This window comes from Entelurus aequoreus, linkage group LG10 (genome assembly GCF_033978785.1).
Source record: "Entelurus aequoreus isolate RoL-2023_Sb linkage group LG10, RoL_Eaeq_v1.1, whole genome shotgun sequence".
Lineage (NCBI taxonomy): Eukaryota > Metazoa > Chordata > Actinopteri > Syngnathiformes > Syngnathidae > Entelurus > Entelurus aequoreus.
The window spans coordinates 37253021-37268071 of NC_084740.1; the positions used below are offsets into that span (position 1 = coordinate 37253021).

The 15051-nt window shown below is 47.4% G+C and overlaps 1 protein-coding gene and 1 long non-coding RNA gene across 2 annotated transcripts; one reads left to right on the top strand and one right to left on the bottom strand.

Annotated features, from left to right (window-relative positions):
• Nucleotides 1–469: 469 nt before the first annotated feature.
• On the bottom strand, nt 470–14996 carry shkbp1 (SH3KBP1 binding protein 1). Its single transcript, XM_062060725.1, has 17 exons — nt 14803–14996; nt 14290–14343; nt 12208–12253; nt 12005–12137; nt 11857–11937; nt 11645–11794; nt 11489–11579; nt 11212–11402; nt 8392–8507; nt 8231–8318; nt 7835–7951; nt 7591–7761; nt 7354–7509; nt 7192–7288; nt 2584–2768; nt 2407–2509; nt 470–2342 (listed from the first exon to the last, which is right to left on the bottom strand). The coding sequence occupies exons 1-17, from the start codon at nt 14856–14858 to the stop codon at nt 1694–1696; spliced, it is 2484 nt and encodes an 827-aa protein (XP_061916709.1). The 5' UTR covers nt 14859–14996; the 3' UTR covers nt 470–1693.
• LOC133658558 (uncharacterized) lies at nt 8637–9116 on the top strand. Its single transcript, XR_009827486.1, has 3 exons — nt 8637–8760; nt 8829–8942; nt 9019–9116. It is a non-coding gene; the product is annotated as an uncharacterized LOC133658558 (long non-coding RNA).
• Nucleotides 14997–15051: the final 55 nt, after the last annotated feature.

Below are 15051 nucleotides of genomic sequence, written 5' to 3' on the forward strand. Positions count from 1 at the left end.
CCGATATTATCAGACATCTCTATTCATTATGCATTTTCAGCCGGTGCGACTTATACTCTGAAAAATACGGTACTAAATATCTTGTAACCCTCAATTTTGGTGAGTGTTAAAGATTCCAGGGACCCAAAAGAGTCTCAGTCATTAAAGTGTGAAGAAAACAAGTCATATATTAAACATTATTTTTTACTTTCACCGCTTAAATAGCTATAGATCAGGGTTTCTTAACCATTGTTAGGTCGTGAGCGCCCCCTAGAGGACCATCAAAAATATTTCAGCCGGGGTCGCGGTACTCAATTGTAATACACTTTTCTACCACTTGTGGCAGTAATGATAATATCAAACAGAAGTCTGGAGCTTAAGCGCAAAAATTATGACTAAAGTGGTGAAGCTGTATTGTCATTTTCACTTTAGTTAAAAAAAACAAATTTGTTATTAATTTAGGTAATTTATGTACTAACTGTATGTACATTTATTTGTGTGTTAATATTGAGCCCGAGGTCAAAAATGTCAAGAACCCCTGTTTGACAGGTTTTTATGTCTTTTTGGTCAAAACCTTCTTAACTGTAACAGGAACATTTGTATTTAATTAAAATTTTATAGAAAAATTAATTGGAAAAAATCATCAAAGTGGAATATTTGATGTGAAGTAATTGGAGCCTTACAGTAAATTGAAAACATTCATCACAATATCGCTTTTGGTACAATAAGTTAAAAATAGGTCATATCAATATATTGTATTTTTACTTTTAAACCTTAAACATCTAGATCAACTTCAGATCCATCCATGATTATAATTTTCTTTTTTTGAGAAAATAAGTTTTAAACCCCTGCTTTAGAAGCGGGCCTGTGAGCAAGACGGCGGACAAGTCTGGCGCCAAGCCGCTTGGTGGGCGGGGCCTAGCCAGCTTGAGTTACTTCCACCAACCAGAAGGCGCACCAGTGCCCCAACACGGATGTCACGTGTTTTGTGCGACGTCAGTGGCTGATTAACACTTTTGACCACACATTCACACCCTCAAGGATTTCACGCAAATTCCTCGCACGATTCGGCCAATCCGATTGGTTCCTGCGTTCCCACTTCCTGGTAGGAAGCAGAAGTGAGACGGGACAGGATAAAGACTCACTGAAATGGGAGTGCCCCCTGGTGGTGAAGTGGAGGTAGGACTCCCAACATCAGTGAAAGTCTTCCTAAATACATCAATTGAAAAGCACACTTGAGAATTTGTAAAATCACAAATTATTTAAAACGTTGCGCCTTTTTTTTTTAAAGCTGTCGCAAAATCAGGCACTTTAGTCTGTGACAAATCCTCAAAAAGCGTGTGAGATCCTGGAGGGACGACTTATTGATCACTGATTGGTCCTCACTGTTGACTTGAATGAACCAAGCTACACACTTTTTGCAAACTCATTCATTTGTATTAAAATATCTTCTTTTACTTAGTTTTTTGTAGGAAAGTCACCTGCTTCACGCGCTCCTAAAAAATGGCGACTTTGACACGCACCTTATTTACAAATGTCACAATCATGGCGCTTGTTAACGACTTCCAAGACCGAGCGGGTCGGAAGACGAGCGTTACAAACCGTAAAAACATGGAAAAGATTCCCACTCCTTGAGGCATTTTTTTCCTCGACCATTGAAGTGAAGCTTTAGCGACATGTTGGTAACCATGGCAACAAGCCCTCAGCCAGGAAGTCAGAAACTTGTTTCGTTCATCTGAGGTTTGGGGCTGGCGGCCGTGCTGCCGGCCGGACTGTCCGGGCTTTCGGGCGACGTCGGAGCCTCGGACGGAGAAGGGGCGGAGCCGGCCGTCTCAGAACGCGTCGGGCTTGACGACGCTGAGGCGGGGCTTGTGGGGGAGGTGGGCGTGAGCCTACATTGCGGCAACGATGGCGACGGCGTCTGCATCATGGAGGGAGGCGCTCCCCCGGGGGAGGGGCGGGAGCCGGGCAAGACGGAGAAGGCGGTCGGCGTCCTGAAACCAAAGCGGGCTTCTAACTCGCTGCACACGGCCAAACTCCGCCTCATTCCCTCCGCTCCCGCCGCCGCCACCTCGGAACCCTTGGCGAGCTCCTGGCAACGCTCCACGAAGCTTCCCCTGCGAGCGGACCCCCATTCCCTGTCTCGGTCGGGGTGGCGATGGGGGCGAGGGCTGCTGCCAGAGAGGGACTGCGGTCCGTAGGCGGAAAAGGCGAAGGAGGGCGGGTCGCGAGCGGGCCTGGCGAGCGGGGCTTGGCGAGGAAGACTCCCGCATAGCGACCCGGATGAACCCAACGCTCCGGCTCCTCTTCCTGCAGAGTGAAGACGCTCCGGTCTGAAGCCGTCACTGAGCTGTGAGTGCAGACTGGAGCGACAGGAAGTGACAGAATGAGCGGCGCCGATGACATCATCACGGTGTGCGTGCGTACCTGCAAGTGGAGGCTCGAGGTGTGCTGTCAGGAGTTCTGGTCAGAGCCAGGTCACACTGGTCCAGAAGCTCCAGCAGCTCCTCCTCGGTGGGCCCGCCCAGTGCTGCGAGACACCCAATCAGAGCACACGTCAGCGACCACAGAGCTCGCCATCGCAACACGAGGGCGGGGTCTGACCTCTGATGTCCACTTTGCCGGCGATCTCCATGGCGGTGGTCAGGTCCCACATCTGGATGCTGCCGTTGCCGTGGCCGCTGAACAGGTAGCGGCGCTGCCGTGAGCCGATGCGGCTGGATCCTTCGCACTCGTGGACCACAAAGGCCGTGATGGAGGTGCCGTCCACCGAGCGCACTTCACACACCCTGAAACACACGCAAAGGATTAGTGATGGGTCGTACTGATGCATTGTGGGACACAAGGAGTGAAACTGTGTCACCATGTGACCCATACCACTGCTGTGTCGTTTGACCGTGCTAGCTAGCACTAGCTTGCGTCTCCAGGAAATGAGCAGTGTCACCAATCCATGAGTTCATCCAAGTGAGTTATCAATCACCCTTTTCTTATCAATCACCCTTTTCAAAACCATAATACTGTAAAATCCAAACTTAGGGTTATAAAACGGCGTACCTAATTTATGGATTTTTCTTTGCTGACGGCCATAATACAAGAAGAGTTTTCATTAAACACGGAAAAGGTGTGCTATTGTTTGTGCTATACTGCCATCTTTTGGACGAGTTCACTCACTGCAGGTGCTGTTGGGTGAATGTGGATTCTTGCTTTTTAAAGCTTTGAACCGGAAGTAGAAGTACCGTTCTGTATTCTAATCGTCCATAGCGTCTCTACTCATATACTCCAAACAGCGTTTGTAAGTTTGACAGTATAACTAAAACAATTCTTACTCCTTTCTGAGCTGCCACCTTACCGTGGTAGGAGTTTGCGTGTCCCAATGATCCTAGGAGCTATGTTGTCCGGGGGCTTCTATGCCCCCTGGTAGGGTCTCCCAAGACAAACAGGTCCTAGGTGAGGGACCAGACAAAGAGCAGCTCAAAGACCTTTATGAAAAGTACAACTCGAGGACCTAGATTTCCCTCGCCCGGACGCGGGTCACCGGGGCTCCCCTCTGGAGCCAGGCCCGGAGGTGGGGCACGATGGCGAGCGCCTGGTGGCCGGGCCTATCCCCATGGGGCCCGGCCGGGCTCAGCCTGAAGAAACAACGTGGGTCCCCCCTCCAATGGGCTCACCACTCATGGGAGGGGTCATAGAGGTCGGTTGCAGTGTGAGCTGGGCGGCAGCCGAAGGCAGGGCACATGGCGGTCCAATCTTCGGCTACATAAGCTAGCTCTTGTGGAACTTCACCTCACTGGGAGGGAAGGAGCCTGAGGTAGTGCGAGAGGTGGAGAAGCTCCGGCTAGATATAGTCGGACTTACTTTGACGCACAGTAAGGGCTCTGGAACCAGTTCTCTCGAGAGGGGCTGGACTCTTTTCCACTCTGGCGTTGCAGGCAATGAGAGGCGACGGGCTGGGGTGGCAATTCTTGTTGCCCCCCGGCTCAAAGCCTGCACGTTGGACTTTAACCCAGTAGACGAGAGGGTAGCTTCCCTCCGCCTTCGGGTGGGGGGCCGGGTCCTGACTGTTGTTTGTGCTTACGCACCAAGCAGCAGCTCAGAGTACCCACTCTTTTTTGGATTCCCTTGAGGGAGTACTGGAGAGTGCTCCCTCGGGTGATTCCCTTGTTCTGCTGGGGGACTTCAACGCTCATGTTGGCAACGACAGTGAAACCTGGAGAGGCGTGATTGGGAAGAATGGCCGCCCGGATCTGAACCCAAGTGGTGCTTTGTTATTGGACTTTTGTGCTCGTCACGGATTGTCCATAACAAACACAATGTTCCAACATAAGGGTGTCCATATGTGCACTTGGCACCAGGACACCCTCAGCCGCAGTTCCATGATTGACTTTGTAGTTGTGTCATCAGATTTGTGGCCTCATGTTTTTTAGACACTCGGGTGAAGAGAGGGGCAGAGCTTTCTACCGATCACCACCTGGTGGTGAGCTGGCTCCGATGGTGGGGGAGGATGCCGGACAGACCTGGCCGGCCCAAACGCATTGTGAGGGTCTGCTGGGAATGTCTAGCAGAGAGAGTTTCAATTCCCACCTCCGGAAGAACTTTGAACATGTCACGAGGGAGGCACTGGATATTGAGTCCGAGTGGATCATGTTCCGTGCCTCTATTGTCGAGGCGGCATATTGGAGCTCTGGCCGTAAGGTGGTTGGTGCCTGTCGTGGCGGTAATCCTAGAACCCGCTGGTGGACACCAGCAGTGAGGGATGCCGTCAAGCTGAAGAAAGAGTCCTATTGGGTCCTTTTGGCTCATGGGACTCCAGAGGCAGCAGACAGGTACCGACAGGCTTCAGCGGTCGTGGAGACAAAAACTCGGACATGGGAGGAGTTTGGGGAAGCCATGGAAAACGACTTCCGGACGGCTTCGAAGTGATTCTGGTCCACCCTCCGCTGCCTCAGGGGGGGGCGGGGGGAGCAGTGCACTGTCAACACCGTGTATTGTGAGGATGGTGTGCTGCTGACCTCTACAGCGGCTGTTGTGGCTCGGTGGAGGGAATACTTTGAAGACCTCCTCAATCCTACCAACACATCTTCCTATGAGAAAGCAGTGCCTGGGGAATCTGTGGTGGGCTCTCCTATTTCTGGGGCTGAGGTTGCAGAGGTAGTTAAAAAGCTCCTTGGTGGCAAGGCCCCGGGGGTGGATGAGATCCGCCCAGAGTTCCTTAAGGCTCTGGATGCTGTGGGGCTGTCTTGGTTGACAAGACTTTGCAACATCGCATGGACATCGGGGGCGGTACCTCTGGATTGGCAGACCGGGGTGGTGGTTCCTCTCTTTAAGAAGGGAAACCGGAAGGTGTGTTCCAACTATCGTGGGATCACACTCCTCAGCCTTCCCGGTAAGGTCTATTCAGGTGTACTGGAGAGGAGGCTATGCCGGATAGTCGAACCTCGGATCCAGGAGGAACAGTGTGGTTTTCGTCCTGGTCGTGGAACGGTAGACCAGCTCTATACTCTCGGCAGGGTCCTTGAGGGTGCATGGGAGTTTGCCCAACCAGTCTACATGTGCTTTGTGGACTTGGAGAAGGCATTCGACCGTGTCCCCCGGGAAGTCCTGTGGGGAGTGCTCAGAGAGTATGGGGTATCGGACTGTCTGATTGTGGCGGTCCGCTCCCTATATGATCAGTGTCAGAGCTTGGTCTACATTGCCGGCAGTAAGTCGGACCCGTTTCCAGTGAGGGTTGGACTCCGCCAAGGCTGCCCTTTGTCACCGATTCTGTTCATAACTTTTATGGACAAAATTTCTAGGCGCAGTCAGGGCGTTGAGGGGATCCGGTTTGGTGGCTGCAGGATTAGGTCTCTGCTTTTTGCAGATAATGTGGTCCTGATGGCTTCATCTGGCCAGGATCTTCAGCTTTCACTGGATCGGTTTGCGGCCAAGTGTGAAGCGACTGGGATGAGAATCAGCACCTCCAAGTCCAAGTCCATGGTTCTCGCCCGGGAAAGGGTGGAGTGCCATCTCCAAGTTGGAGAGGAGAACTTGCCCCAAGTGGAGGAGTTCAAGTACCTAGGAGTCTTGCTCACGAGTGGGGGAAGAGTGGATCGTGAGATCGACAGGCGGATCGGTGCAGCGTCTTCAGTAATGCGGACGCTGTATCGAACCGTTGTGGTGAAGAAGGAGCTGAGCCGGAAGGCAAAGCTCTCAATTAACCGGTCGATCTACGCTCCCATCCTCACCTATGGTCACGAGCTTTGGGTTATGACCGAAAGGACAAGATCACGGGTACAAGCGGCCAAAATGAGTTTCCTCCGCCAGGTGGCAGGTCTCTCCCTTAGAGATAGGGTGAGAAGCTCTGTCATCCGGGAGGAGCTCAGAGTAAAGCCGCTGCTCCTCCACATGGAGAGGAGTCAGATAAGGTGGTTTGGGGATCTGCCACCAGAACGTCCAACCAGCAGGAGGCCAAAGGGAAGAGCCAGGACACATTGGGAAGTCTATGTCTCCCACCTCGGGATCCCCCGGGAGGAGCTGGACGAAGTGGCTGGAGAGAGGGAAGTCTGGGCTCCTCTGCTCAGGCTGGTGCCCCCGCGACCCGACCTCGGATAAGCGGAAGAAAATGGATGGATGGAATTCTTAGTTTTACTAAACCGTCCCATGTGTGATGTCTGTAGGAGTCTTTTCATGCATATTTGTACCTGCTATCGTAATGTAATCACGCTAGCGTCGTTAGCGTCAACTAATATCCTAACACTGTGTCTGTGTTAGTATTATTAACTTACAACGGATTTCAGTTTCACAAATTCCTCAGTAAATTCACCAAAACGTCCCCTGATTGGCGTGCTAGCTTCCGCAGCTAGTGGGTCCATGACCATGACTTCTGTTTTGTTTTACTGCCGTGTTAGACACCGTTTGGAAACAATTAGAGTATGTAAATAAACATTTATCAAATCTTTATGCGTAAATAACTCATTTCACAAGGTTTATATCTGCGGATTATAGTCCGGTGCAGCTAATATATGGGAAAATGTATATCCACATGCGCTCAATAGTCTGAGAAATACGGTATATTTGCTAACTATCAATGTTATTCACAAATAAAATGACTTTTTAAAATCCAGCAGATGGCGGATGACCATTATGAAAAATGATCACGGTAACAATACAGCTATTGAGTGTGCCATACACTCACTGAAGCATCACTTGTGACTACTATTACTTATAGACACACACCTTTTGCCGTTGGATGACAATCTGACGTAGAGTTTGTCGGTGTCTGGTACGACTCTCTGGATGAACACCTGCTGGTCGTCTCTCTCTCCGTACGGTCCTGACGCCACAACACAAGGTTAGTGTGTGACCCTTGACTCCCCCCGCTAGCTGCTAGCACGCTACCTATCTCTGTGCCGGCACTGCAGCCTGCGTGCGCGTCGTCGGGGTCCAGGCTGAGGACCTTGAAGGAGGTGAGTGGCGTGGAGCCCGGCTGGGTTGATATCATCCCTCTGAAGCGGGTCACGGTCCAGGTGCGTACGTGGTTGTTGTCTGCGCACACTGGCGGGCCCGCAAACGAGTAAACATTAGCGTGCGCTAAGACCTGGAAGACAAGTAAGTCACATGCTCCTTATCCAGCACCTGAGATGAGATGTTTCTCGGACAACATGATCTTGGTGACGGGGCTCCGGTGGACCGAGAAGGTCTGGAACAGCTGAGGGCCCGAGCCCACTGTCTCCGGGTGCTGCACGATGACCCGAACGGAGCCGGAGCTGGTGCCGTAAGCAATTTCGATCCAGTTGCCGCTGTCGCCTGAGCGGGACAAAGACACGATTAAGACGACGGTTGACGAGTCGCCGCACCGAGAGCTTCTGAGAGTCCGTACTGGTTTTAGGGGTGAGGTACACGCTCAGTGCAGTGATGGCGTCCTTAGTCGGGTCGCGGTATAGTTCTGTCACCAGCAGGTCGTTGTCCTTCATCCTTAGAGGAAACTTCTGGACGTCTAAAACAACAACACAAAGATGTATATCATGGAGTTGGGCTGGAAGATTTTGGCAACAAATTATTATTTTGATTGACTCCTAAAGTGGCGGAAAAGTATCCAAAACCATGATTTTTAGGTTTCAACATACAAAATCAGCTAAAAAGCTAGCATAAAATGTTAGCATGCTAATATAAAAGACATTAGCATACTTATAAGATGGTGCCAAGTATCTAAAGCCATGGTTTTTAGGTTTAAACATACAAAATCCGTTCAAAGCTAGCCTAAAATGTGTGGTACCGATGTAATAGATGGATCCATTATTGCATCCCAGGATGAGGAAGGATCCCGCCGTGTCGTAGCTGCTGATGGGAACCACATCCTGGTTCTGCTCGGACGACACAACAAAACCTTCAAGGCGAGCACAAAGACGGCGCTTCTCCACGCGCACGCCGACCCACCTGCCAGTGTTTGGTGACGGCATTCCACACGCCGACCTTCCCGATGTGGCTGGTGGCGATCAGCTGGTTACCCACGAAGAAGAGCGCCTCCACTGGCACGTTGAGGCTGAAGACGCCTGCAAGGACAGCAGCGCAATGTAAAGACTCGCTCTCAGGCGCCACCTGCTGCCTGTGTGAGGAACACACCCTTAAAGGGTTCCTCAAATACCGACATTGACTTATTTCAGAGTTTAAGACCTAAAAGAGATGTCTACAGGTAAAATCTGATTTATTTATTTTTTTTAAAAGTGATTTTATGCTGGTTTTCAGCGCATTTAGGAACACCCACTTTTTGGAGCTAAAAGTGACGTCACCGACAGAGGACCAAAGGTAATTTTATATTGTTTAGTTTGTGTTTTGGTAGCGTCTTCATCCCCAAACAGGTTATTTTTGTGCAGAGTTTGAAGGAATGTTCAAAGATGGCTGCCAGACGGGTTGTTGCAAGTTGTAGCAATGCAACTAAAGAAGGGGACAGCCGGCATTAATTTCCAAATGATGGCAACATGAGGAAGGTAAGGACCGCTTTACTACAGGATTTGGATGGAAATAGTTTAAAAGACTCAAGCCAAATGTGATCCTTAAAATCAGGAGCATCCTCGAGGGGCGAAAGACTGAGTCAGAACCTGCGGAAAAACGGAGATAGAGCAAACAAGAGAAAGAAAAGGTAAACCACTGGTGTTGTATTTTGCGTCCTCTTATACTGATGTTTTTTTCGTAAGATGCTTGAGGAAACAAGCTATGGTGTCTATGGAATAGCAGGGAAGTCCGGAAATGGCAATTATTTGGTGTAATTTTTTGCTCATAATGTAAACCATAGGACTGGGTGATAACACAATATCAATATACAGTACAGGCCAAAAGTTTGGACACACATTCTCATTTCAATGCGTTTTCTTTATCTTCATGACTATTTACATTGTAGATTGTCACTGAAGTGAAAACCATTTCTGGTGACTACCTCTTGAAGCTCATCGAGAGAATGCAAAGAGTGTGCAAAGCAGTAATCAGAGCAAAGGGTGGCTATTTTGAAGAAACTAGAATATAAAACCTGTTTTCAGTTATTTCACCTTTTTTTATTAAAGTACATAACTCCACATGTGTTCATTTATAGTTTTGATGCCTTCAGTGACAATCTACAATGTAAATAGTCATAAAAATAAAGAAAACCCATTGAATGAGAAGGTGTGTCCAAACTTTTGGCCTGTACTGTATAATTCGATAAACACGTAATGATATAGTTTTTTATTAATTTTTCGTCTGAAGAAATTTGTATAGCAAGGTTGGTTGCATGAAGAAAGGCGCTCGCTCTCTGGTAACCGAGCAACGCAGAAAGTGACCACTGATCGGCGGGAGTTACACGCCAAAAGCCAATCAACTATTAAGTTTGGTTGCGCCATCTTGTTGTGTCGCAAGGTTGATTTTTTGCGTGGAGTGAGAAGAAAAAGTAACAATGAGTGCTTCAGAAAGCAAAGAAATTGTGGATAAAAGAGGAAAAGTCACCTCTACAGTATGGCAGGTTTTTGGGATTCTTTAAAACAGACCGTAGTCAGACCAATGTGGTCTGTAAATGATGCAAGGCGATTGTCCCCCACCAAGACCGGTAACACCACGCAAACCTTAGCCATGCTCACCCTTTAGAGCACAGCTGTAACTTCCTGACAGTAAACCTGCAAAAAATAGTTATTCTAAGGTTTCTCTGTTTACATTCACTTGTTACGCCATATTAAGCATTTCTTACATATTCCTTATTTTTGCACCTTCATTTTAAGAGCTTATTGTTAAATATTAAGTGTGATTTTAGAATTTTGATTAAGTGTTTTCCATGCTTGCTTTCTGCCTTGATAGCTGAGGGTCTCATACACAGAGGAAGGTTATGTTTTAAATAAAAATGTTTATATTTCAAACGTTTTCCTACGATAGGTTTTAGAAATATCAATAATGATCGATATAAAACACTTATATCGTGATACAGCCCTAGTTGAGATCGGTAGTTTGGAGTTCAAATCCCAGCCGAGTCATACCAAAGACTATAAAAATGGGACCCATTACCTCCCTGCTTGGCACTCAGCATCAAGGGTTGGAATTGGGGGTTAAATTACCAAAATGATTCCCGGGCGCGGCGCCGCTGCTGCCCACTGCTCCCCAAGGGGATGGGTCAAATGCAGAGGACAAATTTCACCACACCTAGTGTGTGTGTGACAATCATTGGTACTTTAACTTTAACTTTAACTTAACCGTATCAGTTTTGAAGTAATCACGGACCAGGGTGACAAAAACATGTTAGTAATAGTTGAACACGCCTTTCTTTATCCACTCTATGTGGGCAAATGTGCCCCAGTTCTGCACATTAGTAAAAACTAATTGTGACACCTATTTAACATTTAAAACTGCACTGAAACAGTAGTTGAAAACTAATCAAATATCCACGCACAATTAGATTATTCACATTTTTTTTGTGTTTAATTTTTTTGTCCATGGTCTCTGCTTATGGTATGCTTGTAATGTGTAATGTCTTGTGACTTATGTATTATTTTGTATAATGACCTGTTGAAATTTACTGTATTAACCTGCCTTAGGACAACAGATGAAAATTAGCTATTGTGCTAACTCCGGCATATTTACATTGTTGCTCTATGTTGATGAGTATACATTGTCCTAATTCAAAATAAATACATAATTGATAATATAGGATTGACCTCCAGATTCATTTTCAGTCGCAGAATACACATAAAGAGAACTTGTTAGTGAAATTTCACAGGCTACGAGTCCTTGAAGACTCACCTATCTCGTTCCCGTTGCCGTCCGAGCAGATGGACCACAGGATGATCTCCGTTCCCGAAGCGACGGCCACCATCTTGTCGTTGTCCCCCAGGGAGCCACTCATCACCTTAGCGTTGAGCGCCACCCGGTCGATGACCCAGTCTAGGCGAGGAGACGTGAAGACCTGCTGCCACCCGGTGGACTCCTTCACCCTGACAGACGGAACGCAGGGATTTTATGTTTCGATACTGTCGTGCCGTCAAAGTCCAATATAAGTTTTGCCGACGTTGGCGTGTACCTGTAACACACCACAAACTGAGAGTATGCCGCCGCGATCCAGTTATGATGGCCACAGATGATTCGAACCAGGCCCGGATCTGATAAGGTACCTGCACACGTCCTGTGTTGGTACTTTTTACACTTGAAGTCAACTTTGACAGGCATATGTCCTAACCTCCAGTCACCCTGTCCTCCCCTCTGGCCAGCATCCCAGAGTTGCCCAAGTTGGGGGGCATTGTGTTGCTGCGTTTGACGGGCGTGGCTCGACCCGTCGTGAACTGCGACCCCGCCACGCTGTGGCGATTGCGGCGCTTGGCGGGGTACACTGGGACACAGACAGGAAGTCATCATCAGGTTACAGGACTGCCAGGTGCGTTTTGAGATTACCCGGCGGAGGCAGGTAGCCGTTGAACAGGACGTTTCCGCAGGAAGAGCGGTCCAACTCATCGCACAGCTGCAGCTTACGCACTGAACACACGACAATGACGTCACCGCACTGCAAACATCCTACAAACCGTGCGACGGAGCAGCTCACCGAGCGGCGTGATCCCGTAGAACTCGGCCTCGTGCATGAGCATGTGCACGCTGACGGAGCGCGGGTGGAGCTCTTTGGTGCGCAAGAAGTTGAGGATGGGCGCAAACAGAGAGGGATCCCTGTCGATGAAGATCTACGGCGGACAAGGGGGGCGTTACCACAAGGCACAAGGACACAACGCTAACTGATGCCAAGTCACTCACTGCGCCAGTTTCATCCTTCAAAGTGGAGATCCGGCCGCTCAAAAGACTGAAAATAAACACATAAGCCACCCAGAAGTTAGAACAGTGATGATAATAATATAATTATTGCAATTAAGTCAAGTTAACGCCCTTTTGAGTCATGTCACTAAACCACCGCTACAAGATTTACTTGTTTATTTTGCTGAGTGATAAAAACTGCCATGAAGATCACTGGCTGCTCTCTCCCCTCCCTAGCTGAACTGTACAGTGTCAGGTGCCTCAAAAAGGCCCAAAACATCATAAGGAACCCATCTCACCCTGGACATGAACTTTTTGAACTGCTGCCCTCGGGCGGGAGATACAGGACAATAAAATGCCGGACAAACAGACTTAAGAACACTTTTTACCTGAGAGCAAAAGTGTCGCTGAACACAAGACGACAATAATGACTGTACATGTGAGCTGTGTGCTTGGTATTTTTATCTATGTTCTTATGTTTTTATGTGTTATGAATTTGCACTAAATTAGTTTTGCTTGCAATTTCGTTGTAGGGCTGGGCGATATGGCCATTTTTTAATATCTCGATATTTTTAGGCCATATCACGATACACGATATATATCTTGATATTTTGCCTTAGCCTTGAATGAACACTTGATGCATATAATCACAGCAGTATGATGATTCTATGTGTCTACATTAAAACATTCTTCTTCATACTGCATTAATATATGCTCATTTTAAACTTTCATGCAGAGAGGGAAATCACAACTAAGTCAATTTAGCAAAAGTGTATTTATTAAACAGTTATTAAGCAGTGGCACAAACATTCATGTAATTTCCAAAACAGAAAGTGCAAAATTGTCAGTCATTTTAAAACAAGCTATTAGTGCACTTTTGTGCATGATGTCTCCAAGATGACAAATCAAAACAACACTAAATTAAAGTGCACTTTTTGTACAGAACGCCATTACAATAGTTTAAAACAAATAAAGTGCACTTTTGTGCATGATGTCACACAAGATATTTCAATAAGTGTCAAATAAAAATGAGCTGCTTAATAGGAAATCAAATTGTGTATGTCCTTCGCTATGTGGTAGGTTCCTGAGGACATTATCTCTATTGTTGTTGACTATTTTTTTCATACGGTGTTGATGTGGAAATGTTTGCCTCTGCATTTTGATGGTGTGGGCGTGTGGCACAGAACGGAGATGTTGACATGCGTAGTAAGCACTCTACATTCTCTAGCAGGTGACTTTTCAAATTTTGTAGCAATGCTTTTTCCCCACACTTGACAAATTACGGTTGTCTGTTCGACATATTCCCACTTGAAGCCAAACCACCGCCAGACGATGGACCCCCTGCTGTTTTTCTTGGGAATTAATTCTTCCTTCATTTGTTACCAGATTCGCACCTTCTTTCTCTCGTATTACCACTCGCACCACAGCTAACTTTAGCCATGCTGCTACCTCTCTGCTGCGCGAAGGCGTATATGTATGACGTGACAGTATGTGACGTATGTAAGGTGAAGTGAATTCCATTTATATAGCGCTTTTTCTCAAGTGACTCAAAGCGCTTTACATCGTGAAACCCAATATCTAAGTTACATTTTTAAACCAGTGTGTGTGGCTTTGGGAGCAGGTGGGTAAAGTGTCTTGCCCAAGGACACAACGGCAGTGACTAGGATGGCGGAAGCAGGGATCGAACCTGCAACCCTCTAGTTGCTGGCACGGCCGCTCTACCAACCGAGCTATACCGTCCCAAGGTGCGCTTGCTGTCTGTGACAAGGAGACACAAGAAAGAGTGGGAAGAGCTTGCAGTGTAATGTCCGCAGCTAAAAGCAACTGCGTGAGAACGTATACTCGAATATCACGATATAGTCATTTTCTATATCGTACAGAGACAAACCCGCGATATATCGAGTATATCGCCCAGCCCTATTTCGTTGTACAACGTACAATGACACTAAATATATATTCTATTATATTCTGTGATGCGGTTTTGATTGAAAAAAATGTTTTAAATATACTAAATCCCTACTCTTTAAGTGCTTTGTTTCTTAAAAAAGCAATTCGTGTTTGTGTGCGTTTGTTTTATTCACTCACCTGGAAAAAAAGGAGTCAGGAACCCAAGTGAGCGTCTGTCGGGAGGTGCTGAACCTGCAAACAAACACACCCTTCAGAGTCCACGTCAGTGTGTTTATTGTTTAAAAACTAAAGAAAAAGCGAATAAGTCGAAATGTGACAAAAGTGTAGACCGAGGAGCTAAGAGAGAACATTCGTGTCAACCTTTGTTGAAGTAGTTGTTTAAAACCGCCTCAATATCGTGTGTTTCCAGAGGGACAGTGGCATGTTGTAGCTTCCCTTTCTCAGCTATGTTTCCATTGTCGGACGGTGGCCATAGTTTGGTGCTTTAAGTTTCCTTTAACGTTAAGCCTCATCTCGTTGAGTGTATAAATTCAGAGTAACAAAACCCAGGCCATGTTTCACCACATCGTAGTTCCACTGGAAGGATTTAACAGAGTGATGGAGTTGCCGTGTCCGACAATGGAAGCTTCCCGAACGAAGCTAAGCTAGTTTAGCTGCAGTTAGCCGTCAAACATGTCGCCGCTTCCTCACCTTTTCCCGCCCACGTTCAAGTGGATTAAATCCCCGCTTCTCGCCGTGTTAGACATCACTTTGACACACAGGCGCCCTGGGAAACAACAACTGTACTTTTAATCCATGTTTGGGCAGCGCTCCGGTTTCTGGTGGTGTTGTTAGATCCACTTCCGGTCGCACAAGGGAGACGTCTGGATGGTGAGAAAAGATAGAGAGGATTTCCGGACGGGATCAGGACTCCGCATCATTCGCACTTCTTTTTTTTTT